Genomic DNA, 25,294 nt, shown 5'->3' with positions numbered 1-25,294 from the left:
CTAGCATTGATTTGATGCCATCTTCCAACCCTTGCTCTCAGAGAAACGACCTTTTGTTACTCGTCGGAATCGTAGTCGTCGTCGGGCAAAAGACTCCGATACCGCCGGCTCGCCAGGGCCTCCTCGAGACCCCCTTCGCTCTCGGGGTCAATGTACCCTATAGTTCACAAGTCAGTCCAACCATGATCATATGATGAAACCCCAGACCAAAACTCACCGCCTCCGCCAAAGAAACTCAGTGCCACTGGCAGAAAGATCAAGGCATGCGAGCTGGCAAAAATCACAAGCGCCAACCAGATGCGGAAGTAATAAATCTCGAAGATTTTGCTCCGGGTGAATGCCAGCACTGCGACCCCCAGGAATTTGGTGATGGTGATGCCACTGAAGACACTCCCGCCGACATTGACCAATGCAGTCCAGGCCCGGAGATCTTTCCCCCTGAGCTTATGCCTGGCTCGCTCCATGACCGACTTGCTAGGAAACATGAATGCACGGGCAATGTGTGCGCAAAACTCCACTCCGATCCCTACGCATATCACCAAGTTGACCAACGACACCGCGTTGAGGGATACATTGGCCACCGCCATCACGCCAATTATATCCACGACAATCATGACGACGGTGACAGCAACCACAGCTCCCGTCAGCAAAGAGCCGAGCAACAATGAAGTAAGGACGAAGATAATTGCAACAGCCACACATAGCAGAGTCGCAGTCAAGCGGATGATGCTGCTATATTGATCGAAAAATATATAATGTTTGCTGTAGGGAAAAACGTCGATATCGTGGCGTTTGGAAATATCATCCGATATTCGTCTGGCCGCAGCATAGGAATTGATGAAGTCGTCCTGACCGTGGAGAGGCGTGTGGAAAGTTCGGAAATGACTGGCTGGTGTGTCCGTATGATTCGTATCAAGGACAAGCGCATTGGAGTAGGCTGCTTGTCCACCGTTGGGGCATTCTGCTCCGGTTGGAGCATGAATCCACTTTGTAGCATACTGGATGAATTCTTCGCCTTCGGGCATCCCTGCGAGGGTAATGTTCCATTCGCCGTCGCCAAAGCAAGTTTCTCCGTTTTCATCTTGACAGCAGTCCGAGATGGGGTTTAGCCAATAGAAGAAGTCATCGATCCAGCTGGCAGTAGCCGAGTCGATGTAGCTCACATTGGGTCGCTTCGATTCTTGCTCCAGAATGTATGACAGCGAGTATTCGTCACAGGTGGTGAACCTGCCACACAGTTGTTGTTGGTGGTGCTTCTCGGTCACGTTGACGTTGCGTGTGATGAAGTAGACCGGCGGGCCGGATCCAAAGTAGTCATACAGATCATTGAAATATTGAATCATGTACGAGTCCGATGGAAGTGCAATTCTTTGGTCAAGTCCGAGCTGGACTTTGGGGATCAGGGCGATGCCTGCAGCCAAAAGAGTGACGAAGAAAGTCATGACAAAAGTCTTGACTTTCTTGTCCAGCAAGCTTGGTGCATACTGTTTGCGAATGAAGCGTTGTAACCAGCCCTCCTCGTCGCTGCCAAAGAAGTGACCACTAGGCATGCTGACTGAATTGGCTCCCCGGACTGTCACGCATGGGAAGCAATCTGCTCGGAGGCTTTCGACGCGTCGTTGGTTGAGCGCCAGGACTGAGACGAACATTGTCACCTGCAACAGGGCATTGATGAACACGGCACCCGCAGCGTACGCGGCAAAATTCTTGACTGCAGGCATCCCAACAAACGCGCCCATTGCGAACGCGACGGTCTCGGTCGATGCCGACAACAAGATACTCGGCCCCATGCGCCCAAGAGCTTTCGCCACACGCTCGTCGATCTCTTCGTCGGGGTGGCTGACGTTGACGCGTTCGAACTCATGGACGATCAGGAAGATGTTGTCAACGCCGACGGCAAGGACCAGGAACGGGATGACTTCTGCAATGATCAAAGTGACTTTCACCCCGGCGGCAGAAAATAGACCAACAGAGCCAGAGACCGACATCAAGACGATCAGGATCCCCGCCACACCTAACGTGAACTTGGACTGCACAAAGGCATTCGCAGGGTTACTGAGGAAAGACGACAGAGAGAGGCTGGCTGAGCCCAACGCCAGCGACGCGTATACGAACATGACCACGTAGCTGATGGCCACAATCTTCGCGTCTGTGTTCGTCGACTTATTCAACTCCTCCTCCAGACTGATTTCTGTGTTGAAGGAGAGGCGCAGGCCTCTAGCTTTGGCCGCTTCTTGATAGATCAACAGATCATGTTTGAGAGTACGTTCCCACTCTTCTGCTCGGGCCTCCCTCTCTGTTCCGGGCTGATCATTGTCGACAACCCAAGTCGTGATTAGTGCACTCGCGCTCGCGATGTCGTCGAGGCTGTCGTAGCCTCCAAGGATGCGGCCGGGTGGAAGCGGATCCATGAACTCTGGCAAGCACCTTTGATCCCCGGGGTGGGCAGCACAAAGCTCAATCTGCTCTCTCCAGTCGCTAGTCAAGCCAGCACCAAACCATCCACTAACTGACTGGACCACACAAGCAGTTCCTGTGGGTTTGAAGCAGACGTCCTTTAGTGTGATCCCGTTCTTGGGGGTCATCATGCGTGATATCTGTTCCTCGATGTCAAACCACCAATCGAGGGTCTCGTAGGTCAGCACGGTGCTGTTACCCGAAGCCGAGTCATTGACTAGGAAGGCTTGCTCTGTCCTATAGAATGGACCGAAGTTGGCATCGAAAAATGCCTTCTCTTGAGCCGCGTCTGAAGTTGGACTGACCCATAAGCGGACAGGATCTCTTTCAACCTCGAACCGCAGCCATCCGAGGCTGAGCAGAACAATAAACACCACGTTTGTCCCGATTGTTAATGCAGGATAACGAGCACAGAAACCGCCCAGTTTATTGAATGCTCGATCGAGTGTCAGGTTTAAGTAGTAGTTTCGTTGCGGTCGCTCCAGGAGACCGGCATCATGGACAAGATCGCCCTCGTCCTCGTCATCACTTGGGGCGGCATCTTGCAGCAGCTGGAGTCTTTCGGTCTTCCACTGTTTGTGCCTGCGGTATGCCACATGCCCAGATATCGCCGTGATGAGAAGCAGTAAGCATACTGAGTAGATGATGATTATGGCGAACGACAGGCAAGGAAGTTTTCCGACGTGACAGTACCGAACTGAGCTGACTGGCTCCAGAGTGGGACAAACTTCGGGACAATCAACGCAGCTGCAGCGAAACAGGGGATCGGTATCGTTGCAGGCGTAGACTCGAGGATCGTTTGCTTTCATGCCTTGCTGATCATCATACCTCGGCTTTTCCAGAAAGTTGATCTGAAACGGACTTCCAAGCAGCTTCTTGTCGCCCAAGAACTTTAAAAACTCGGTGTAGTTTTTGGCGCCTCCTCCAATGAATGCCATTGCCTTGCCACCACTTGCTCCATTCTTGACTTCCTTGCAACTGTCGTAGAACCCGCTTTGGTAGTGTCCTGACCATATATTGTCTAATTCCGTGACCACATCGTTGCCGTTAGAGGCTTTGCCCATATTCGTCACATTGACGAACAGGGACTGATCCGGGGAGCACGTGAAGGTGCAGAATATGTCGAAGAAATTCTCTTTGCAGGCCGGGCAAGAGGCGATGATTCTCTCTGCAAGTTTCAGGTTCTTGTTTAGTGCATCAACTTGCTCCTCTTCGCAGCACACGTCGGTATCCTCCCATTTTGGTCCGCAGAGGCCTACGAGCTTCTGGCGGACAACGTCAGAGGGAGACGAGGCCTTCCCATTGTCAGGACAAGGTAGATCAGATCCGAAGAAGCCTTGTTTGCCGCAGTGACCACGGATCGCGCATCGTCCCGCTTCATGGAGAGGGGTGGCGACGGAGACGGTAAGAGGCACATAGGAAAAAGCAGCCAAGGCCGCGAGGACGGTCGAGGAGAAGTGCATCGACCGGGTTTGTGAAGAAGGAGTGAAAAAAGGGAGATGGGGACCGGGGACTCTCGTCGTGAGTGTGGCTCGTCGTAGGTAGGAGGTCGACTATTGCATTGCGCGGCGAATGAGGACGGCGAGAGCCAGGTTCGGAAGGGCGAGAGAATTCCAGAGGTCCGGATTGCAGGGTTTAGAGAAATGCTAGAGACAATTGCAAAGAGAACGGTGACCCTCTAAGATCAGTTGAGAGAGTGGTTTGTGGTTTGTTTGCAGAATGCCCAAGCAGGCAAAAGCGAAGCAAGTGGCTGCAGGCGTGGAGGTACAATCCTCCCACGTCACCATCTTATGTACGGAGTAGGCAGCCTCAGCCAATCTACTGGCACCTCCCCTTGCTTTTCCACCCCCTGCACTCCGTTCCCCGGCCAAGGACCCTAGCCCCTTAGCCTCCTTAGCCCGGCTTATGTACGAGGCCCTGGGGCCTTGAGAGCCTACAAACGACATGCATCTTCTCCCGCAACGTGGCAAGCTGTACGAATGCGCCCCTCAAATCAGCAGTTGAGATGCCAGAGTATTGATGCAGCCAGTATGCGGTCGACGCTCAATCAGCGTAGAGCAATCGCACTCTACCCAGGCTGAATGTGACGGGGTCATGGGAAAGCGCAGACGGCACGGCGAAGCACGTTCATATATCTCTTTTCTTCCCGTCCACCAGCAGGGCATATTTTGTCTTTTCTAGCAAGGGTAGAATACACATGGTCGAAGAGAAAGCCATGAATCCCGGAAGCCCCAAATCTCTCCCATGACGCGTTGGCCTCAGCCTGTTCAACTCCAGCGAAGATTGCCTATTTTGACATCCTATGGCGCCTCCCATAATGCACAAACCATTTCCTGTCGCTGAAAATCTCCGCTGTCAAGGGTTCAACCGCTCGCCGCCAAATGCCGAACTCAAAAGTCAAGCTTTTCAACTGTCTCCAGAGGTGGCTGCGGGCTTGGAGTCGGCAGGCTTGGACTCACTTGGTTTCGGCTCACTGGGCTTCACGTCCGACGCTTCCTCAGTGGCCTTGTTCTGGAAGCTGCCTCGTCCGCCCCCTCGGCCACCGCGACCACCACGATCATCACCTCGACCTCGACCACGCCCGCGGAATCCCCCTCGGCCCCGTCCACCCTCACTATCGCTCGCCCCTCCACTTTGGTATCCTCCGCGACCCGGACCGGTACTTGTCGTGGACGCACCACGGCCGCTGCCCTGCCACGTGCCTGCGCCCCCTTGGCTGTGACTGTGACTGTCGCGATGATGGAACGCACCTCGATCTTCGAACCATAGAATTTTGGGGCCTTTGTTTCCAGGTCGGATGAACTTCTGGATTTCTGCCTGAGCTCGAGTCAAAGCAGCTTGAGCAATTTCGTGGTTCTCGAACTGCACCTTCCAATTGTTGAATTTATTGCCCATCCTCGCGACAGATCTGACTTTATCTCGGTCTTCCTCAGCCAAACATTCCTTGACATGCTGCTCATTGTCCGCGAAGGAGACGTAGAGAGCATTTGGGGGTCTGGTAACTGGAGGGGTCCCGGCCTTCGCTTTAGCTGCCTCATTGTCGCTCGCCTTTTCTGCACCGGTTCCGTTGGTAGCCGGGGTAGCAGGTTTAGCCTGTACAGAGGTGGTTGTCGGCACAGCGGTAGATGATGGTTGGGGCGTGAGTGGCTTTCCTTGTGTTGCCGGCGGCGCGGGCGAGCCGGTAGTAGGTGGAGTCGCAGACTTGGAGGCAGGAACTGGTGCCGTCTGCGATGGTGGACCAGGTCTTGACTGCTGTTGCGGAGGCTTCTGTTGTTGCGGGAAAGGCTGGGTGGGCGCTGCGAAAGCCGGACCGCGATTCTGAGCGGGGCCGGTCGGTACAGATGCAGGAGGAACGGCCGCTGGTGCAGCGGAAGGCTGAGGAAGCGATGAAGCGGGACCAGGCTTGCCGCGGTGAGCAAAGTTGAAGCCTTGCGCACGCATTTCCGTCCCGATGCGGCCACCTTCAATTTCTAGGACCAGGTATCCAAAAGCGGCATCCGCGAGATTGAAGTTCCACATGTTCTTGAAAGCACTCTCATCCACTTGACCAGCAGCTGGGCTACCTCCAACAGGACCGCCAAAAGGGTTTCCTCCGTTTGCGGTACTCGGCATCTTTTCAACAATCTCCAAAGCGCTATGGAGTAGAGCTTTGTGGCTGGCATTGGAATCAACCGCTTGCTCAACATCCAGCTTCACCGTCTCCCACACATCTTGGAATGACGCCTTGGAGGCGGCTAGCTTGCCTCGGTAGTGGTCCAATGACGGGTTGACCGAGAATTCGTTGTACGAACTGCCGTATCGGAAATGGAGACCTGCAGAAATTGAAAAGTCTGCTTTCAGTGTCACTGACAGCTGGTTCAGTATCCCGTCCCGTGCAGGTGAAGCGTGTGTCAAGAAGATTCGTGTTTCTGACGGATCATAGACACGGTTTGCTGTGTCGATGAGAGCACCAATCTGCAGCAACGTCGTCCACATTGTCCCTTGGCCTCCGGCTATGTACGTCTTGCCCTCGCCGTTGTCGAAGAGCTTGTGAATGACGACCGCACCACCCAGTCCCAAGAGTCGCAGCTTCACTCCACCAATGTCGAGTAACCGTGAGTTAACTTCGTCGATGATGTGGAGGTTGTCCACCTTGTATTCGCCTGATCGAAAGCGCTCCAGTACTCTGACATCTTCACAAGCTCCCCAGACAGTGTATACAGGAACGTCCAGAGTTATCTGCTTGTTGAGGAGAAGAGGTAGCTCCGACAGAGGAAGTTGATCGGGTGAGAACATCTGTTTGATCGGTCGCGGGGGTGCAGGCTGGGTAATCTGGCGCTTGACATTTTCACTGAGGAGAGGAGAATACTGGGCGACATGTTTCAAAGTCCTGAAGTAGAGGTGAGCCATGATCGGTTCGAGTTGTACAACCTATATCCTTACTTGTCGGCTATTCTCTCCAGAGAGGTGTTGTCGTAAAATCCAAAGTCGCCGGTGTGGAGGATGTAATCGGCTCTCGCGGTTTTGGCAAGCTCATTCAGAGATTTTAAGTTGCCTTTGAATTTCTGAGTTAGATTTCGGTGCGCTTGACAAGGCGCCAAAAAACTCACCTCGAACATCTGCAATGCAAAGAACCCGAACAGGACCCGACTGAATGATGCGGCCGTTGTTGGGAAGAAGAGCCTGGGCTCCAGGAGCTGGTCCAGCGTTGGTTCCGTTCGGTAGGTATCCTTGACTGGGAAACTGAGGTCGTGGCTGTTGGCATGTTAGCCGGAGCGTGAGCTGTTTCACACGGCTGTGGCGGCCATCTGTGCACGCCGAGATGACACCAAAGAAGGGGGCTGGTAGTCTGGAGGAGATAGCATGCGCTGAGACTTACTGAAGCCATGAGTGATAGAGAATTTATGCCGGGCGTGACGGGGCTGATTTTGTAGGTAAGGCGCAGGCAAGGAGTTGTTTGGCGGCTGTAGGCAAAACAGACAACAATCAGGCGGGATTAGTATTAGAATGGGCACCAGTCAGAGTAGAATTATCTGGCGGCGACGTTTTCAAGTAGTCAAGCGCAGAGAAACTCTGGCGATGGGGCGGAAGTTGAAAGGTACAGAGTTGAAATGGACGGTATGAATCTCGTCTACCTGAATTTCACCGGCTGGGGGAACTGGAAGGGAAAGCAACTTGCTCGCGGCGTCGGCCACCACCTTTCCCTTTCGGGGTTAGCGCGTTTGCCCCTTTCGCCGCCGTCCGTCCAGCAGTCCAGCACGTCCAGGGTCGGGCTTACACTTGTGGCCACGATGGCAAATTGCAGTGAAGAAGGGCTGAGTGGATGAATTCAGTGATTCTTGAGATATATGATGTATGCTAGGTGGCATTCCAGCCGGATATTTCCAACGACCCATCTCCCGAAGTCCCTAATGAGCGTTGCAACTCACGCGCATAGTGTGGGCGCAGAAAGATGGTACATGGAGAAGACAGATTCAGACGTCCAGCAACCATAAACTCCTTGTGACCACGCGTATAGCCTGGTGGCGCATATCAGTTAGATTTTTGCCCATGTCCTCCCGTTTTCTGCTATCATAAATCCTTAAAACGTCCCGTCCGCATTGCCCCCCGAGAGTCTACTTCGTGTCATATCCTGAGCGTTGGGGAAGCTGTTGGCTTCACACCCCCTAGGATCTGATCAACATCTTTCTTGTCGACCACAGCTCCGCCCTCGGAGCACTTGGCCTTCGACCGTAACTCGCTGCAGAGGTTGTCAATGTCGATCTCGCCATTTCGGAACTTCTCCATGGATTGAAGACGGTCCCTAGAGAGAACAAAGTTAGCAAGCGGTATATTGTCTGCCAGTTTGGTTACCAACCAGATTTTATTGCAGGTCATTGGTTGGTCGTTATTGGGCACAACTTCATCTGTGCCATTCTTGGTGATCTCGATCTGTTGCATCAAATCATTCTTGGCAGGGTGATCAGCTGCAACGTCGTTGTAATTGTGCAGAGGACTGCCCAGATCAGGAAGAGGATAAGCATCATTGAAGAAGGATCCAAAGTCTTGCGACAGAACATTGTCCTGTGTCTCGCGATAATCGCTGAACAGGATTGGATCAAAGCTGTTATTGTTTTGTTGCGCCAACCAATTGATGCCGTTGACATCGAATCCTGGGTCGGTAGCATATCCTAACGATTTGACGTTAGACACGTTCAGGATAGGAGGTATTGGATCCTCCGCGCAGCCACAAGCCTGCTGTAATTGTTCGCAAAGATAGTCCTTACCGCCGAACGGGAGGTGGGCTTCCTCACTAATAGGGTTGAGGCTGTATTCATTATGCTTGTTGGCTGGAGAATTCAAACTTGGCTCGGGGGAAGTGCCGATTGATGAAATGGCGTTGTGAGACTCTGCCGATGAACTTGGAGAGTCGGAATTTGAGAGGCTAGAGTTCGAATAGGGTGCAGGGACATGACCTAGACTCCCGCTGTCGAGGCTCCCTTGATTGTTTTGAGTGGAAGGATTGGGAGTATTTTGCGGAAAGTATCCACCCAAGGAAGCGTGTCGACTGGCTTCCAATATAGAGGGACTGAAGAGCCCAAACAAGCTATCCACACCTCCTGGTTGATCTATTTTCTGAGTTTGAGGTTGGGGGGACGCCGAGAGCGTGTTGGTCAATGGCGACTGGCTTAGAGATCCGAGTCGTGCAGATTTGTTTTGCGAACTTGAGGTAGAGTGACGGGTAGTAACATCTTGATTTGCAGGAGTGGAGCTCGCACTTGGAATGCTTGCGGCCCTGTTCGCTTTCGCGGTCGGCTGTGTCTGCGGGCTGGATTTGCTCAACAGATTTGTAGCAGACACGGGTGGGAGATCGCCAAACTTGGGAAATTCGAATTGGAAGTCATTGTGGTTGTTGACAGTCGAGTTTCGTCCCTGTTGGGGCAGAGTTGCTTGTGGCCTGGTCAGGCCATTGGTACTGATCCAGGAAAGCCGCTTTCGGTATTCCTTCAGCTCGACTTGTAGACGTTCCACCTGCGCCCTCAGAAGGCCATTTTCATGACTGGCAGACTCCGAAGCCTTTTCCAAGTCTTCTACCTTGGTTTCTAGATCTCGGAGATGTTTTTCCTTGCGCTCACGGAAGGCGCGCTGCGCCGCACGATTCTGGGCTTTACGTTTCTGGCCGTGTTAGGACAATAGGTGCGGTGGTCACGGTGGACTTACAGAAGTGGGTTCGGAAGTCAAAGGCTTCCTGCCTGGCTTCTTTGCCGCCTTGTCTTCACTTTCCCGTCGTTTTCCTCCTCCTTCGGCGTCCTCATCTTTTCCCTCAACGCTTTTTCGTTTGTCATGTAGGTCGCCAGGGATCTCGCCAATCATCTGGCTATCCTCATCAAATTCATAGTTCTCATCGCCGAGGTCGACTTCGGGGTCGAAATCGAGAAATGGACTGTCGTCACTGAAGTCGAGATTGCCCGATCCTGGAGCACTTGACATGGTTGGCGTGGAAATGGGATATTGTGAGGTCAGTTTCCAGCTTGCCGAGGCCGATTTATCAGGCGGGGATTGATTGTAGTTGAGCGCCGCGATGAGGCTTTCTTCTTGATCAGGGGAGAGGAACAGGCCTTCACTAGGCTGATGCGACATTGATTGGAAGATGTCACCCGTCGAGACGTCGGCGTGCGGTCAAAAGATCGACCAGGTCAGCAGCAAACGACTCGATCGAGGTTTCAGCAACGCGAGTGGCGGAGCTGATGTAATGGGATTGAAGCAATGCCTCTCTTTACCGCGGAGGAGAGCAGTATCAAGAGGCAAGCAAGAGGTCGATAGGCCGGTTGATTGTGACGAAAGACTGGAATGAAATGAATTGAAGTTGACAGCGTGTGGGTGGCAGGAAGGAAGGGTGCGGAATCGGCAGGCGGGGCAGTCACAAACGACCGACAAGAAGACTAGGTGCAAGCCAGAGCGTGTACGGAGTAAGTGAAAAGAGCCTGTTCAGCCAAGCGAGGATTGCGGAAGAACTGGGAGAACTCGGTAATAGGTCCAGAGGCAACTGAACAATAGAATGGAGGGAGCAGTAAGATGAGAATCAGTGCAAATGGAGAAAATAGGGAACACCTTCGGCGACGGTCGTTTCCCTTCGTCACCGAAAAGGACCATTATTATCGACGACCACTCCGTACTGGTATCTGCTCTGCAGGTGCACTGCCCGCCAAGCGGCACGCTTAAAGCCCAACTTCCAGTTGAGCACAGCGCCCATAGTGGCTGCTGTAGGTTGCCCTCAGAACTTTGACTCCCCTGGCCCAATGCCGAATGCGCCATGCTCGGTGAGCCCCGCTACCATTTGTTAACTGCCCAGGTGTGCCAGAGAGAACCAAGGGCCTAGAAACACCCCGGCAAGAGGTCATGATAAAGTCGCTGAGTACGCTATCTCAGCCCGCCCTTCTACTGGCAGGCCCTCAGCTCGACTACCTCCGTCGTCCAGTACCTGACTTCAGGCCACCCGGCCCCGCGCGCGGATCTGAAGTCCTCTCCTGTGTAATCCTGCCTGGCACCCCTGGCGTGCGTTTTTTCTTCGCCCTACAGCCTGGCGATCGACGTGCGATCTGAGTGGAGGAAAACCGCTCGTGGGCCAGGGTGAGATTGTGGCGAAAGTTGAAAACTACCAGCTGGCTTTGTTGTACCATTGATTTATAAGCGAATTGCAGGCGCGACTGGTCCATGCCCTTCCATCGTTATGGCCCACCCGACTTCAATCAGGCACTCCTTCCAGCCGGTCATCTGCTGGCCTCCAATTAAGTAAATCGTCCCCCGCTCGCACCACCCACAGACATGGCCCGATGCAAATGGAAGCCTCCTCGGCCGTTCCGTTCGCTAATATTGCTGTTCTGACTCAGTGAGCGCGGGTTTAGCGTGTGACGTAATCGCGGGTTTCACCTGCTGTGCCTGCACAGCTGCTGCCAGTGTGGCCGGAGAGCAAGCGAGCGCTTATAACTCGCCAGGATACCGGGCATTCACCCTTTTACAGTTCGTTGAAGATTGGTGGTTTGTATAACTTGTACGGAGTACCTTGATCAACTTTTTAAATTTCAATTGGGGTTGCGGCGACACCTAATATTCAGTTGGGTCTGGACCTCAGGTAGGTAGGGAGTACAGTTCTAGACACGGCGAGGAATCGCGCTCCCGTTCTCGCCTCCACGCTCCTGTGTAGATCCACAAAGAGAACAGACGTTTGCCAACTAGTAGTCTCATCCAGGAAAGGAATCATCTGCCAGACTTTGTCGCCCTGAAACCCTATATCTCTGCGGTTTCAATTGTCGTGAATTCCTATCTATTGTTCCATAAAACGGGAAGGAGACGCCACGCCATGTGATCCTTGTGAAACTGTACCGGACACTGCTGCTGCAGAACAGTCATTTGCAGGCTTGCCATAACGTATCCAAGGTAAGACCCTTTGCATGTCCGAGATATGGGAGTTACATGTGAGAGTCCGAAGTCGTCGTAAATTGGTACGAGGCGAGGTGAGCATAGGGCGGCGTCACCATGGTACCTAAACGGGTTGAGGGCCAGAGCCACCTCGCACTTGTTGTTCGGATCCATCAACGTGTTCCAACAGACTCGGTCGAGGTGCATGAATAGCATGCTGCCAACGTCCAGCCAAACCCCTCCATGAGTGTCGATGCAGGGTAGTCGAACCATGTCAGATGCATGTTGACCAGAGAAGCGTCCAACCATACTCCCGTCAGCCAGGCTCACAGGCTCATCACTTCAGTTTAAAGAGTTGAACATGTTGGACGGCGAGCCATCAACACGATCCAGCACTCGTACAGTCCACTCAGGTTCCAGTTATCTCACCCATCCCACAACGTTGCCTTGTGACCACGGTCGCATGTTGGTAAAGCCTCCATCCCAGAAACTCCACCCATTTCTCTCCGAGAAGACCGCAGGCGGATTGCATAAAATTCTGATCATCTCGTCATCTGAACGGCCATCGTGGTGGGACAATGGCACAATGTTTAGTGTGCGCAAATGTTGCGCAAATTCTGCTTCCGGTACAGGCAACATGGCTCTCGTCAGGGCACATGTTCAAGTGTGCAATCACAGTCATCGAGGACCGAGTAAGTGTGATCGGGATGCAATTCGCCATGGCCTTCAGAGGCGACAGATACAACGACCTATACTCCGAAAGAACAACAGCTCTTCGATGTGACAAACTAATAGAATGACGTGAGATTGGGAACGTTCAAAGATGCTGCTATGAGCCTGGACGGCCGATGCCACACTGGCCGACATCATGACCCAGCAGGAGGTCACGATGCATGGGCGACTAGCTATCCACGCGGACGGCCAATTCACCTATGATGAACTTCATTGTGCAGCTCTTCGCCTCGCAGCAGTGTTGCATAACAACCACGTTGCGGTCGAAGAGAGAATTCCGTTGTGCATGAGAAAAAGCAAATGGACGATCGCTGCTATGTTTGGCATTTTCCTTGCTGGGGGAACTTGTGTGCCCCTAGATATAAACCTCCCCCAAAGCGCCTGCTGGCGTTGACGGAGCGGCTGGATGCGCGATTGGTGGTGACAGATCAGACTATGTCCACGGTCTTCATCCCTTCTGGGTTGACCATTGTGACATACCGATCCGGTGTTCCCAGAGTCCCCGAATCGCGGCTGGCACTAGGCAAGTTGTCGGCATCAGCAGCCGCGTTCATTTACTTCACTTCTGGAAGTACAGGGACGCCAAAAGGGGTCGTCCTCGAACATGGCAATCTATATGCTGCTATTCGTGAAGTTACCAAAACAAGGGAAATTCAAGTTCACTGTGACGGCGAGCCTCTGCTGACGGGTGCCTGGTATTAGCGAGCTATACACGAATATCTAACATCTGCACTTAGCTGAATACCATCGGTACGTTGCCAAAAATGTGTGTGTTCTTTTGAGCCAGGAGCAGATCCATTCCGCCACAGACATAGTCCAGCAGGGGTCCAGCAGCCACTGGTCCAATGGATGTTGGTCCGTGTCGGCCGTGTTTGCTTTCTGCCAGCTTTCTCCGCACAATCTCGACACTAGCGTTCAGGAATACGGAGTACATCGTGTGAGATGGTCTCTTGATGCTCTCATCTTCCACCATTACGTGTTTCTGCCGTAAGATTTTCCTGGAGCCCTGGGATACGTGGTACTGGTGCTTCGAATTGCTGTGTCGCCGCCGTCAATGCTACCTCCAGGCCTAAGGCTCTTCACGAAGCTGCGTCGTACCGTTGAAGGGTGAACGGGGTTTTATCACTGCCCTTCCTGCGAGGCCTCAAAGTCGGTTCTTCACCACTATGGCTGCCTCAACAGCTGCCCTAGACACCGCTGTGTCACAGCCACTGTCGAGCTCTGCCATGCCCGATGCTTCCCCTCCTGCCATCGAGCAGCTCCGTGTTGAGGAACCGGGCGCGCCCAGCGAGGACATTGTCTATCCATCAGGCCCCAAGTTGTGGCTCGCCATGATCTCGTTGTGTATAGCGATCTTTCTTAATGGGCTGGTATGTGGTATGTTTTGCTCAGCATGCAGACGTGGCTGATTGAGTGCTGCAGGATCTCACCATTGTTGCTGTCGCCGTTCTCAGTCTCACCAACAAGTTCAAGACGATTGCTGACATTGGATGGTACTCGGCAGCCTAGTGAGCCCAACAGCCAACAGGTGGAAAGGGGGAAAGCCGGGCTTTGCGAGCTGACATATCCGTCTCACAGTGGCCTGGCCTCCAGCGCTTTCGTCTTCTTGTAAGCATGTCCGCTGTTGTCCGTGCCGCCTTGCCGCCCTGCTAGAAGCTGATCAGAGCTCTATCTTCTAGTTTTGGGAAAGTGTACACCGTCTTCTCCATGAAGTATGTCTTCATCCTGGGTGTCGCAGGCTTTGAAGTCGGGAGCCTGTTGTGCACCTTCTCGACCAGCTCCAAAATGTTCATCACTGGGCGTGCTGTGGCTGGCTTTGGTGTCAGCGCAGTCGGGGGTGGCTATATGAAGCTTCTCAAACATCTTTTCCCCCTCCGCCAGCAAGCTTTGATGGGAAGCATTGTCGGCGGCTGCCAATCCGTAGGGTTGGTGTCTGCTCCCATCATTGGTGGCGCCTTGATCGACAGCTTCACATGGCGAGCCTGCTTTGGCATCAACATCCCGTTGGGTGTTCTGTGCATTGCGCTCATCGCCTACGGCTTTGAAGACCCGCTGCCGGATCCCCACGCCGAAATGCCATGGCGGGAAAAGGTGAAGCATCTGGATCTTTTTGGCACCACGGTCGCTGTCCCTGCCATCACCCTTCTCATGCTGGCTCTCCAATGGGGAGGTACCATGTACGGCTGGAACAGTCCCATTATCATCGTCTTTTTCGTGCTGGCTGGCTGTCTGATCCTGGCCTTTGCATACCTGCAGTATCGGCAGGGCGATCAAGCCACCCTGCCCCCGAGGATCGCCAGGCAGCGCAGCATGATTGCCGGCGTCTGGTACACGGCCTGTTGCAATGGGGTGCTCGCCGTGACCGAATACTACATCTCCATCTTCTTTCAAGGCGTCCGCGGCTACACTGCCACCAAGTCTGGCTTGCTGGGAGTTCCGATGATAGTTGGATTCAGTAGTTCCCTCTTGGCTGCCGGCGTGTGCATCACTTGGATGGGATATTACTTTCGTAGGTGCCCATGGCCATCCCGTTTCCAATTCCAATTCCAGCAGGCGCTGCAAATCAAGACCAAAGACCACTGACTGGTGACTCGACCCAGCTTTCATGTTGGCGACCAGCATCTTGACGCCCGTCGCGTCTGGCCTTCTGACCACCATCGACTTTCGAGGCAGCATTGTCAAGGCCACCGCTTTGTTAGGCTTCGTGGGTGTAGCCATTGGCCTTGGTGTTCAAGGACCGCAGCTCGCCGTGCAAACGGTTCTGGATGCGAAGGATGTCTCCAGCGGGGGTGCCATGATTGTGTTCGGGGCTGGAATGGGTTCAGCCCTGTGGATTTGCGCGTCTGCCACCCTGTTTCACAAGCGGCTGCTTGCAGAAATCAGCCAGTCCTCCCCCACCACCAACGCCACAGTCCTCTCCAACGTTGGTCTCTCAGATATCAGGTCCTTCATTGGCAGTGAGAGATTGGACGCCGTGCTGAGCGGATACAATGAGGCGGTGGTGCAAACGCTATATCTACCACTGGCCCTGGGCATTTTGACCATTGTAGGATCCATCGCGATGGAGAGGCGGTCAATCAAGAAGAAACAAAGTTAGACATCAATCAATCGCACGGTCCCATCAGCAATGGCTGGCCTGTGTCAAAGAACCGTCTTTCCAGCGGGTGCAGAAGACGGACGAGCTGTTGGTCAAGTGTATGCCCGAAAGGTGCTGCTGCATTGAGTCATGCTTCCTCTCGCAATACTGGTATGCGCCCGAGTACACAGTCTCAGGAATCATGATGCTCGACAGCGTGAGCCCGACGACACTGTTCGGCGAGGATGACAACCAAACCATGCCTCATGGAAAAGCACTCATCCCCTATACACCCATCAGTCCTGCCTTTGCGCAGGCCGTGTTTGATCTCCCCGGTCATCATTATTCAATCTTTGCTGCCGACAATGTAAGTTTTGACCTGGCCCTTGTCCTCATCACGGCTGAACTAAACGTCGTGTTCTGCATTCCCAAGGTTGCTGAGCTCTCGCGTCAGATGAGGCGGGCTCTGGATATTTTTCAATAATACACATACGATCCAAGATGTCATAAATGTAGCCTTGTCGCAGTCCGAGGAGGCCCATAATATCAACTCTTCCAGTCCTTTGAGGCTTTCCAAAGGGCCCAGGGCACCCACAGAGTCTACCTAGACCACGGAGTATGTAGTGCACTGTTCCTAGGGGCTGGAATTGGGTCAGGGGGTCAGTCTCAGCGTGCCGAAGGGTGTGTATAATGACCCCAGGTTGAGCACAGGGCGGCGTCACCCTCCTCCCCAAACGGGGTGAGCTCGCCGTGGTGAACTTGAATTTCCCTCGCCTTGGCATCTATCAGCGAGGCGGAGAGGCATGACTGCCGACAACGGGTGCGACATGGCTTGTCTCTGCACCTGGTATCAACATTAATTTCATTTTTACCTATCTAAGGTAGTACCACTGCAAGGCTGTCTGTGTCCAGTTGACTGACCAAAATCAATACCAGGGGATCCTTTCACCTTCCCGCCGCCCCGCTACTGCCCGCGATGAGTGCTACCGAACTGGCTGGCCTGGAAAGCGAAGTTAAAGAATATAAACTACAACTTGAGACGGTCCAGCTGGGTCTACAAAATGACCCTGACAACAGCGAACTACAGAGTCTCAGAGCAGAACTTGAAGAAGTTATTTCCCTCACCGAAGCTGCCATTGCAGAACTAAAGCCTGCGTCAGTAGCAGCATCGACCGCCACCCCGCCCACATCGTCCGGGAAAGAGAAATGGTCCAAAGAGAACCATCCCGCCTACCAAGCAGGTTATCGGAAACCTGATTTCGAGACAGAAGAAGCCCATGCGCCAGCAACATTCTCAGTCAACGACACCGTCTCCGCCAGATGGAAGTCCGGGGACGGCGGGTTTTATACCGCACGAATCACTTCGATAACAGGGTCATCCAGTGATCCAGTCTACATTGTCACCTTCAAGAATTATGGAAACTCGGAGACTTTGAAGGCTAAAGACATCAAGCCTCTATCAAGCGACACCAAGAAGCGCAAGGCCGATGGCATGTCTGGCTCTTCCACGCCCGTCCCAGCTCCCTCAAATCCTAGTGTCATTTCTGCTGCAGCCAGTGTAGATCCTACGTTGGCACAGCAAGCCCGACGTGAACCGAGCAAAGTCAATGACGGCCCAGTTCGACCTGCCAAGATCCCTCGGAAAGTGAAGGCGAACAAAGAGCTAGAAGCGGGCAAGGCCAAGTGGCAAGATTTCGCTTCCAAGTCAAAGGCTGCCAAGATGACCAAGAAGGAGAGTATGTTCAGAACTGGGGAGAGCGTCAAGGCGAGAGGTAAGCAATCGTGAACTATATGGTGGCGACCGGACACTGATTTGTCTCTAGTTGGCTTTACCGGGAGTGGTCATGAAATGCGCAAGGATCCTTCTAGGACACGGCATATTTACCAGCAAGGTAGCCAGGACGAGTGAAGATGGAGCGGACGGAATTCTCGGCGTTTTGTTTCTTTTCGCAGCCAGTACCTCCTTGCTTTGAGCGTTCTGTGGGTTTACAAGTCAACGCTGACCGACTGGGATTGCAGATCCAGCAACACGTCGAGAATATGCAGCAGTGCGAGAAACTAGACTTTTGATCAGACAAGTATCTTCCTAAACCTGGTCGTTGGCGCTCTCTGACTCGCAAATTGGTCTGCAGGGTCTGAAACTGGATCTAGGCTTGTCATGTATGCACCTGGTTTACGGTGCTGCCACACCGTTCGTACCAACGTGGGGATTTCTAGTCGCTGATCGAATTGTATACTTCCCACAAAGCTGAACTCTCCCCGGCACTACTCGCTTCCTTGCGTCTCAGTGCAAAGAACGCTGTATTGCTGAGATCGCGACGGCCGTCGACTGTTGTCGAACTGGTCTGTCCGCATACCGAGCTCGAGGCATATCACGAGCAAACTTCTTGCCTGCACTGGGATTCCTCTTCATCTTTTCCAGAGCCAGATGCCCATTTGCTGCCATCTAGACATACATCGATCACGCGCTTTCCTCCCGCGGAGATACGCTTGGTTCCGTCCTTGCCTGTAGACTCGGAGACTGGTCCTCGCCGTTCGATGTGGACATAGGCGCGACGTGTGGCCTTCGCAAAAGGCAGCCTGCACATCCAACTCTCTGATGGCACCCAGTTCTATTGTTCATAGACCGCCCTGTATTCTGAAACTGCTCACGACTAGCACCAGCATATTGATGACGCCCCACAACAACGGCGTCCATGTACTCATTCTGAAATATCCGGCATTGTAGACCGCCCCCAATATTAACCCAACCATACTGCCTGCAAGTAATGCCTCCAACCCGCCAATGGCGATGTATACCACAGGCACCAGCCACACCCAGCTCGAAGTCTCGCCAAAGGGATACTCTCCCAACAGTTTCCTATTCTTTGCGCTCAGGCGTTTGCCTGCGGGTGTGGAGAGATATTTCTTTCGCTGTGACGCCGAGTTGAATTGCATAAGAACGGCCCACGTGGCGACGCAAATGTGCGCAGCCACAATAGTGAGCAACGTCCAGTACAGTGTGTAACGGTAAATGTCGGAGAGATAATAGAGGTATTGGGCTTCGCCTGCTTTGGCGCGGACGGGCCAGTATAACGCTGGGAAATGCGGAGCCACGTAGGAGCGAGGAATACCAGCTCCGTAGGTTGTCATCTTGTAGAGAGTCTAGGAGGCAATGGAGCGGTCTCGAGGTTCCATCTGGAAATTCTCTAGCGGAGGTGTACGCATGGTGGGGTGGGAAATCGCAGGAGTGATCGCGAGAGGGAGAAAAGAGTCTGGCGACGTCTCGACAGGATGTCCACGGGGTGTTCCTGTCTTGTTATTGGTCGGTGGACTTTCCCCAGATTCTACCATCAATGGCGCACTTCATCATCGAGAGTCGTGCCAAAAGTACCGGTTTAAAGCTCAAAGAATAGAATGGGGTTTCAGGCGAGCCCCCATTCGCACTCCAGACATAATGTCTCTAGCAAGAATTAGTAGGTGCGGATTAACAGTCCGGCTGCGGTGGTGTATTTCATCATCGCAGCGTCATATACGCTGCAGTTGTTGACTTGACGTAACACATCGCAGTCTTGCCCCAGGCGAGGTGCCTGGTGCGATGAGGTGAAGAACCAGGTATGCGAAGTGATGATTTCCAACTCAGTTCCTGTTAGATCCTTCAATCTTCCCCAAGCGATAGATCTCAAATGCCATTGCAGCTCCCAATCCGGATTGTCAACCCTGCTCGACTCACTCAACGGGCACTAATCACCGCAACCTCAACGCGCCCTTTCTGGCCTCAGCAGCTTCCTTCCATCACGGCTAGGTCTCGTCTCTCTGGTCTCAAACAGCACTTCTCCACATCACACACCATGTCTGCCAACCCACAGAATCAATCCTTCACGCTCGACAAACTGTTCGATGTCTCTGGGAAGGTCGCTCTGATCACCGGGGCTGGCAGTGGCATTGGGCTGATGGCCACCCAAGCACTGGCAACGAACGGGGCCAAAGTTTACATCTGTGGACGAACCGAGGAGAAGCTTGAGCGTGTCGTCGAGGTCTACGGCAAGGGCATTCGAGGCTCCATCATCCCAATCACGGCTGACGTGAGCAAGAAGGAGGAGATCAAGAAACTCGTCAACCATATCTCTGAACGAGAGAAGTGCCTGTGTATCCTGATCAACAATGCTGGCATCGAGTTGCACACACAGCAGGTTGAGGCCAAATCTGCGGAAGAAATGTCCAAGAATCTGTTCGACGACCCGAACGAGACCTTTGAGATGTGGACCGACACCTATCGCACTAACGTGCCGCAGCTATTCTTCATGACTACGGCATTCCTGCCTTTGCTCCAGGCTGCGCACAAGCACAACGACAACTTCTCAGGCACGGTCATCAACATCTCCAGCATTAGCGGCATCGTCAAGACATCCCAGCACCATTTCGCCTACAATGCCTCTAAAGCAGCCGCGATCCACTTGACCACAATGTTGGCCAACGAGGTTGCCCAGAATGGCCTCAAGATCCGCATCAACAGTATTGCGCCCGGCGTGTTCCCTAGTGAAATGACAGCCTCAGAGAGTGACGACCAACAAAAGTCCCAGATTCCTCGAGAGAAGTACGAAGAGAAAGTCCCGGCAAGACGCCCGGGCGAAGATCGAGATATGGCGAATGCGGTACTCTTCGCATGCTCGAACCAGTACCTCTCAGGCGCTACCATTGTTCTAGATGGAGGTTACGTCTTGAGTGCAGGTAGTGGCCCGTAGATGAATTGTGTTCTGGCGTGGGCAGCCTGACTTCTTCTCAATCAGCTTTGATGGTGAATTAAAAAGAACCCCAAAGAGTCTTTGACATGAGGTCCATCCCAAGATCCTCCCCTCGTACCGCTTTGGAAAACAAAACAGGGCTCGGGTAGATATGCACGGAGTCATATAGGACCCCTGGCCACAAACCTCGCACCTTTGACGAAGACATTTCCTGTGTCCAACCTCGACCTGCACCATGGCATCCTACTATCTCTGCGCGCAATCTAGAACCTCTCTTCGTTCTGGACAGCCATAAGCTGGCCTGGCGGTGCCAACATTTGGAAGTCTGGGGCCGCAGCAACTCCTTCTTTTTCCGGAATTCACCTTTTTCCAAAATGAACTGTTATTCGACACGTGAATGTGCCACGCCCTCAACATTCTCGTTGCCAGCGTGACCAGTCCGTCCTAGTTGATCCCCGGAGGCATCTCATATCAATAGATGGCGCTTGCGCAGCCATGCTCTCTATGATGGTCTACCAAGACGTATACACTCCGATAGTCTATGAATCCGACTTGGTCCAGGCGCAGGGTCAAGCTGAACGACGGAGAGACTTCAGACTCTCGGCAGAGGTTAGTTCGCCTCAACCTCCTACGCAGACTCCACTTTCTGCCACTTCAGAACCGCATGGGCCTGGGTGCCGTCCTACACATTGATCAGGAAGATGAAAAAGAGAGACTACCAGGCACTCACCTCGAGAGCGATGGGATCTACCAGCCTCAAAACCATGAAAGCTTGGCCATTCTCTTCCAAATATTCTACTCTCCGTGTCTGAACCCCTCCGACTCGGGTAGGATCACTGGCAATCTCCACATTCGTCTTCCAAAATAGACCCTGGTCGTCCTTGAATAGCTGCAGATAGCCGCAGTACATACTCAGCCCACGAGCTACATTGGCGATTTCAGCATCGCTTCGTTTGGCCCATGGTACGTCCGAGTCCGAAAACTGCATTCGAGCTGGCGTGGCGAGATGCGCGGACAGGTAGCCGTTGCGGCTGAGGTGACTTCTACCCAGTGGACTGGTCCCGTGAGGTCGAGACACGAGCTTCGCGTTGGGCGGCTCTCCGGAGTAGAATTCGTACGATAAGAGTTTCCACCCACCCGCCAGTTGGTGGCAGTACTCAGGCCAAAGGTCGGACATTCCAAAGGCCGCCAGTATGGAGGCTCTAATTAGTGGGAAATGCAAAAGCGAGGTGAATCTGGTGACCAGGAAACAGACTGAGCACTGCTTACTGCGTTCCCCTACATATTAAAGCACCCTTCATCTTACCCCACAAGGTACGAGTATGAGGAAGCTGGCCCATGAGTTGGGGTCCCCATCACTCATCACTTGGGTGTTTGTGGAACCTGGAACCCGAACAGCCGAACAGCCGAACGGCCGCAGCTATGTTCATTGGACAGCAAGAGTACCGTTGACCCCGGTTTTCCTTTGTTCTGGGGAATCGAATGCTATCCGAAGCTCGGTGACGTCGGCTGACGGATACCGTTTGATCTTCCACGGCTAAAGATTCTGTCCCCGGTACTGACGGTTAAGGGGGCACTCTCAGGCAGGGTCTATCAGCAGCCGCGTGTACCCAGGGAACAGATATATCACCAGGAAGATGAAAGAGACTGCATTCCGGCGATTTGAATCAACGAGCTCCGCGTACGTCGCAATGAGAACAATGCCGTCGCAAACCGAGAATGAAGGCCAGACAGGCATGCCGAGCGCGACTTACGGCTTCATCGGTATTGGAAGGATGGGGTTTCCCATGGCCCTCAATCTGCGAGCAAAGATGCCAGCCGCATCGACGTTGATTGTGTGTGATGTCTACAAGCCGCGTGTTGAAGACTTCCTCGTGCAGTCTCGCTCGCTTGGCCCAGTGGAGGTTGCTTCGTCGCCCAAGGAAGTGGCTGAACGCTGTGTAAGTATGCCCGAGGAGGGCACACATCCTCAGTAGGACACGGGTGATACTGATTTGTGAGGTCGCCAAACCCAGGATATCATCATCACTTCATTGTCGCCTGGGAAGCCGATGGAGCAAGTCTTTACCGATCCATCGGGGAGCATCCTCGCTGCCAAAGTCAGTGATCGCTCCAAGCTTGTCATCGACACTTCGACGCTCGACGTCCAGACTTGGTTGAAGATCGCCGAACAGGTCGTGGGGTCCGGCTTTGGGGATTTCATTGACTGTCCCGTTTCCGGGGGCATGGAATTCGCCAAGAAAGGTGAATTGAGCTCCATGATCGGGGGCTCGAAGGAGCTTTTTGATCGAATCCGACCCATCGTTCTGTCGTTCTCGGGTAATGATCGTATTTATCACTGCGGACCTCCCGGATCTGGGCTCGCCGCTAAGATCATCAACAACTACATTGCAACCATCAGCTACGTGGCTTTATGTGAAGGTACGTTCGAGAGTTTGTGTATATATGTCTCTAGTAATCCCCGCTAACCCGTCACCTTGGGGCAGGAATGAATACTGGCGTCCGATACGGGCTTGATCCAAAGGTCCTGACAGGTAAGCAAGGCCCAGGATTGTTTATGCTTGGTTTGTCATCTCGGACATCTCTAACCTGCCTAATCCCCAGATGTCATCAATGCTGGCAGTGGCATGTGCTGGAACTCGTTGCACATGTGTCCAATCAAGGGAGTGCAACCCACGTCCTCGGCCAGTCGAGATTTCAAAGGCGGCCCTGACGGCGGGCCCGGGTTTGACTTGGCCAGCGAGAGCACCGACATGACGGTTGATCTGATGTCGCAAGTCAAAGCGAAGTCAGTCATGGCGGACGTCATGAAAGATATCTGGAAGCGAGCCGCCAGTACGTTCCCTTTTTTCCCCTTCCCCCAGCCTGGTTAGTCCTTTCCATATCTCTGCTGACCCTCGTCCCCTTGTGATGTATTAGGTAATCCGCACTGCCAAGGCAAGGAATACAGAAGTCTATACAGGCTCTTCTCCGAGGATGATGGAGCCGCATTGGAGAACGGGGGGCCATAATGACTTGTCCTCAAGAAAGTTCAATAAATATGATATACATATTCATGATGTAGCTGTAGAGCATTCCAGATAGGGGCCTCGAAGCAGATCACATCATGTAGGGCTGTGACAGCACGTCAAGCACCGGCTCAGAGGGAAAATCTGCAAGATGATTTTCACGTAATTTCCACACTCGTAAGCCTCCATGACAGGGGGGCCTACAAGGTATGGAATAGACCAAGGTTACTGCAAACAGCCGAGGAGCCGGTATTCCGAGACGGGGAAGAACAGATGACAATTCTGGAGTATATGTAGTAAGTATTAATTAGAGCGGCATACCATTCTATATAAGAAAAAGCGAAAAAACAATAGCTAATAGATATACTGCCACAACTGCCCTCTCATACCACAATACAAACCGATCCATTCCGACCAAGACAGAGAGAAAGGTTCACCAACCATGGAGGGTTCCGCCACCACCAACGACGTGGCCATGGTGGAAATCCCCATCGCCGAAGCGACGCAGATATGTGTGACGGCGCTCGAAAAGGCCGGATACTCGACGAGCGACGCCGAGACCATCACCGACCACCTGGTCGACGCGGAGCTCAGGGGCGCGCCGTTCGCCGGCCTGGCTCGCGCACTGAGCATCATCGATCGGCTCCGGGAATCTGGACCCGGACCAGGACCAGGATCAGGGTCGGGATCAGGGCCGGGGTCAAGATCAAGATGGGATTCTGCAACTCCCCAATCCTCCACCGACATCGAGGTTGTCAGCGATGGCGCCTCGTTCGTCCGGCTCGACGGCCACGACGCCGTCGGCTACCTGGTAGCACGCCGGGCCACGGAGCTGGCGATCGAAAAGGCCAAAACGTCGGGCGTCGCCGTCGTGGGCGCCAACAACTTCTGGTACAGCGGCAATCTGGCGTACTATGCCGAGCAGGCGACGCGGCAGGACCTGGTGTGCATCCTGGCGTCCAACACGCTGCCGCTGGTCGCGCCCGAAGGTGCCGTCGAGGCCAGGTTCGGCACCAACCCGATTTGCATTGGCTTTCCGACGTCGCGCGTCGATCGGCCTGTGATTTGGGACATTGGGACCAGCAACATCATGCATGCGCAGATGATGCGGGCGCAGAGATTGGGCATTGACTTGCCCGAGGGGGCTGCGTATAGTAAGGAGGGAGATTTGAGTACGTTATCACACACATGCCTATCTATGCCCATACACATATATCCCTACACATACCTTACCTACACATACCTTACCTACATATACCTTACACACACATGCCTAGATATGACTAGACGCATATCTACACCCATACCCTATATCAAAACATATGCCTACCTACACATTTGCTTTGATGAGAGTGCTAGAAAGGCTGACCAAAGACCCCCCTTGTTTGTCACCCCCTATCAGCCACCGATCCAGCAGCCGCTCTCGAAGGAGCATTGACAGTCTGGGGCGGACACAAAGGAAGCGGCCTAGCAGTGATGGTGCAGCTCCTCGGCATGGCCGCAGGGAGCAGCGCGATCCCATCGACGCTGAGCGGCTTCGGCTACCTAGCGCTGATGTTCGACCCAGCTGTGCTGCGCCCGATCGAGGAGGTGAAAGGGGAAGCTGACGAGTACGGCGAGTTCCATCGCTCAGCGCGCACGGCGGACGGCGAACATGGCGGCGTGCGCATGCCGTTCGACGGCAGCTATGAGCGCCGCAAAGCCACCACGGAGCGGGGGTCGCTAAACGTTCCGGCAAAGGTGATTGACCAGCTGCGGCAGATAGGGGTGCAGAACTAAGCACGAGCAATAAGCCAAGTTCAAGTTTGCATCTAATACAACCCCAGAAGAAGAAGAAGAAGAAGAAGAAGAAGAAGAAGAAGAAGAAGAAGAAGAAGAAGAAGAAGAAGAAGAAGAAGAAGAAGAAGAAGAAGAAGAAG

General features: G+C 53.4%; 14 protein-coding genes across 14 annotated transcripts; 7 read left to right on the top strand and 7 right to left on the bottom strand.

The window, feature by feature from the left end:
- Positions 1 to 56: 56 nt before the first annotated feature.
- A1O3_06532 (uncharacterized protein) lies at positions 57 to 3,920 on the bottom strand (the record flags this gene model as incomplete). The annotated part of the gene is made up of 2 exons (XM_007736651.1): positions 57 to 157; positions 218 to 3,920. The coding sequence occupies 2 exons, from the start codon at positions 3,918 to 3,920 to the stop codon at positions 57 to 59; spliced, it is 3,804 nt and encodes a 1,267-aa protein (XP_007734841.1).
- A 943-nt stretch (positions 3,921 to 4,863) lies between these two features.
- Positions 4,864 to 6,846, bottom strand: A1O3_06531 (uncharacterized protein; the record flags this gene model as incomplete). The annotated part of the gene is made up of 1 exon (XM_007736650.1): positions 4,864 to 6,846. One exon carries the CDS (start codon positions 6,844 to 6,846, stop codon positions 4,864 to 4,866), a length of 1,983 nt encoding a protein of 660 aa, XP_007734840.1.
- A 29-nt stretch (positions 6,847 to 6,875) lies between these two features.
- A1O3_06530 (uncharacterized protein) lies at positions 6,876 to 7,324 on the bottom strand (the record flags this gene model as incomplete). The annotated part of the gene is made up of 3 exons (XM_007736649.1): positions 6,876 to 7,001; positions 7,047 to 7,166; positions 7,316 to 7,324. 3 exons carry the CDS (start codon positions 7,322 to 7,324, stop codon positions 6,876 to 6,878), a joined length of 255 nt encoding a protein of 84 aa, XP_007734839.1.
- Positions 7,325 to 8,061: 737 nt separating this feature from the next.
- Positions 8,062 to 10,056, bottom strand: A1O3_06529 (uncharacterized protein; the record flags this gene model as incomplete). The annotated part of the gene is made up of 2 exons (XM_007736648.1): positions 8,062 to 9,591; positions 9,637 to 10,056. 2 exons carry the CDS (start codon positions 10,054 to 10,056, stop codon positions 8,062 to 8,064), a joined length of 1,950 nt encoding a protein of 649 aa, XP_007734838.1.
- Positions 10,057 to 12,021: 1,965 nt separating this feature from the next.
- Positions 12,022 to 12,489, bottom strand: A1O3_06528 (uncharacterized protein). Its single transcript, XM_007736647.1, has one exon. The coding sequence runs from the start codon at positions 12,472 to 12,474 to the stop codon at positions 12,256 to 12,258; it is 219 nt and encodes a 72-aa protein (XP_007734837.1). The 5' UTR covers positions 12,475 to 12,489; the 3' UTR covers positions 12,022 to 12,255.
- Positions 12,490 to 12,703: 214 nt separating this feature from the next.
- A1O3_06527 (uncharacterized protein) lies at positions 12,704 to 13,269 on the top strand (the record flags this gene model as incomplete). The annotated part of the gene is made up of 2 exons (XM_007736646.1): positions 12,704 to 12,885; positions 12,927 to 13,269. The coding sequence occupies 2 exons, from the start codon at positions 12,704 to 12,706 to the stop codon at positions 13,267 to 13,269; spliced, it is 525 nt and encodes a 174-aa protein (XP_007734836.1).
- Positions 13,270 to 13,733: 464 nt separating this feature from the next.
- Positions 13,734 to 15,664, top strand: A1O3_06526 (uncharacterized protein; the record flags this gene model as incomplete). The annotated part of the gene is made up of 5 exons (XM_007736645.1): positions 13,734 to 13,937; positions 13,990 to 14,075; positions 14,146 to 14,175; positions 14,247 to 15,076; positions 15,168 to 15,664. 5 exons carry the CDS (start codon positions 13,734 to 13,736, stop codon positions 15,662 to 15,664), a joined length of 1,647 nt encoding a protein of 548 aa, XP_007734835.1.
- A 181-nt stretch (positions 15,665 to 15,845) lies between these two features.
- On the top strand, positions 15,846 to 16,127 carry A1O3_06525 (uncharacterized protein; the record flags this gene model as incomplete). Its single annotated transcript, XM_007736644.1, has 1 exon — positions 15,846 to 16,127. One exon carries the CDS (start codon positions 15,846 to 15,848, stop codon positions 16,125 to 16,127), a length of 282 nt encoding a protein of 93 aa, XP_007734834.1.
- Positions 16,128 to 16,619: 492 nt separating this feature from the next.
- A1O3_06524 (uncharacterized protein) lies at positions 16,620 to 17,552 on the top strand (the record flags this gene model as incomplete). Its single annotated transcript, XM_007736643.1, has 2 exons — positions 16,620 to 17,415; positions 17,467 to 17,552. The coding sequence occupies 2 exons, from the start codon at positions 16,620 to 16,622 to the stop codon at positions 17,550 to 17,552; spliced, it is 882 nt and encodes a 293-aa protein (XP_007734833.1).
- A 710-nt stretch (positions 17,553 to 18,262) lies between these two features.
- A1O3_06523 (uncharacterized protein) lies at positions 18,263 to 18,775 on the bottom strand (the record flags this gene model as incomplete). The annotated part of the gene is made up of 1 exon (XM_007736642.1): positions 18,263 to 18,775. One exon carries the CDS (start codon positions 18,773 to 18,775, stop codon positions 18,263 to 18,265), a length of 513 nt encoding a protein of 170 aa, XP_007734832.1.
- Positions 18,776 to 19,473: 698 nt separating this feature from the next.
- On the top strand, positions 19,474 to 20,367 carry A1O3_06522 (gluconate 5-dehydrogenase; the record flags this gene model as incomplete). Its single annotated transcript, XM_007736641.1, has 1 exon — positions 19,474 to 20,367. One exon carries the CDS (start codon positions 19,474 to 19,476, stop codon positions 20,365 to 20,367), a length of 894 nt encoding a protein of 297 aa, XP_007734831.1.
- Positions 20,368 to 20,995: 628 nt separating this feature from the next.
- On the bottom strand, positions 20,996 to 21,544 carry A1O3_06521 (uncharacterized protein; the record flags this gene model as incomplete). The annotated part of the gene is made up of 2 exons (XM_007736640.1): positions 20,996 to 21,049; positions 21,098 to 21,544. The coding sequence occupies 2 exons, from the start codon at positions 21,542 to 21,544 to the stop codon at positions 20,996 to 20,998; spliced, it is 501 nt and encodes a 166-aa protein (XP_007734830.1).
- A 523-nt stretch (positions 21,545 to 22,067) lies between these two features.
- On the top strand, positions 22,068 to 23,378 carry A1O3_06520 (uncharacterized protein; the record flags this gene model as incomplete). Its single annotated transcript, XM_007736639.1, has 5 exons — positions 22,068 to 22,307; positions 22,383 to 22,788; positions 22,854 to 22,901; positions 22,972 to 23,202; positions 23,287 to 23,378. The coding sequence occupies 5 exons, from the start codon at positions 22,068 to 22,070 to the stop codon at positions 23,376 to 23,378; spliced, it is 1,017 nt and encodes a 338-aa protein (XP_007734829.1).
- A 439-nt stretch (positions 23,379 to 23,817) lies between these two features.
- On the top strand, positions 23,818 to 25,154 carry A1O3_06519 (uncharacterized protein; the record flags this gene model as incomplete). Its single annotated transcript, XM_007736638.1, has 2 exons — positions 23,818 to 24,547; positions 24,778 to 25,154. The coding sequence occupies 2 exons, from the start codon at positions 23,818 to 23,820 to the stop codon at positions 25,152 to 25,154; spliced, it is 1,107 nt and encodes a 368-aa protein (XP_007734828.1).
- Positions 25,155 to 25,294: the final 140 nt, after the last annotated feature.

The sequence above is a fragment of the Capronia epimyces genome (assembly GCF_000585565.1).
Source record: "Capronia epimyces CBS 606.96 chromosome Unknown aczIQ-supercont1.5, whole genome shotgun sequence".
Lineage (NCBI taxonomy): Eukaryota > Fungi > Ascomycota > Eurotiomycetes > Chaetothyriales > Herpotrichiellaceae > Capronia > Capronia epimyces.
This window is presented reverse-complemented; position numbering and strand designations above follow the sequence as displayed.

Coding starts and splice junctions, on each gene's coding strand:
- A1O3_06528 (XM_007736647.1), bottom strand. CDS start 12,474: ATGTTGCCTGTACCGGAAGCAGAATTTGCGCAACATTTGCGCACACTA.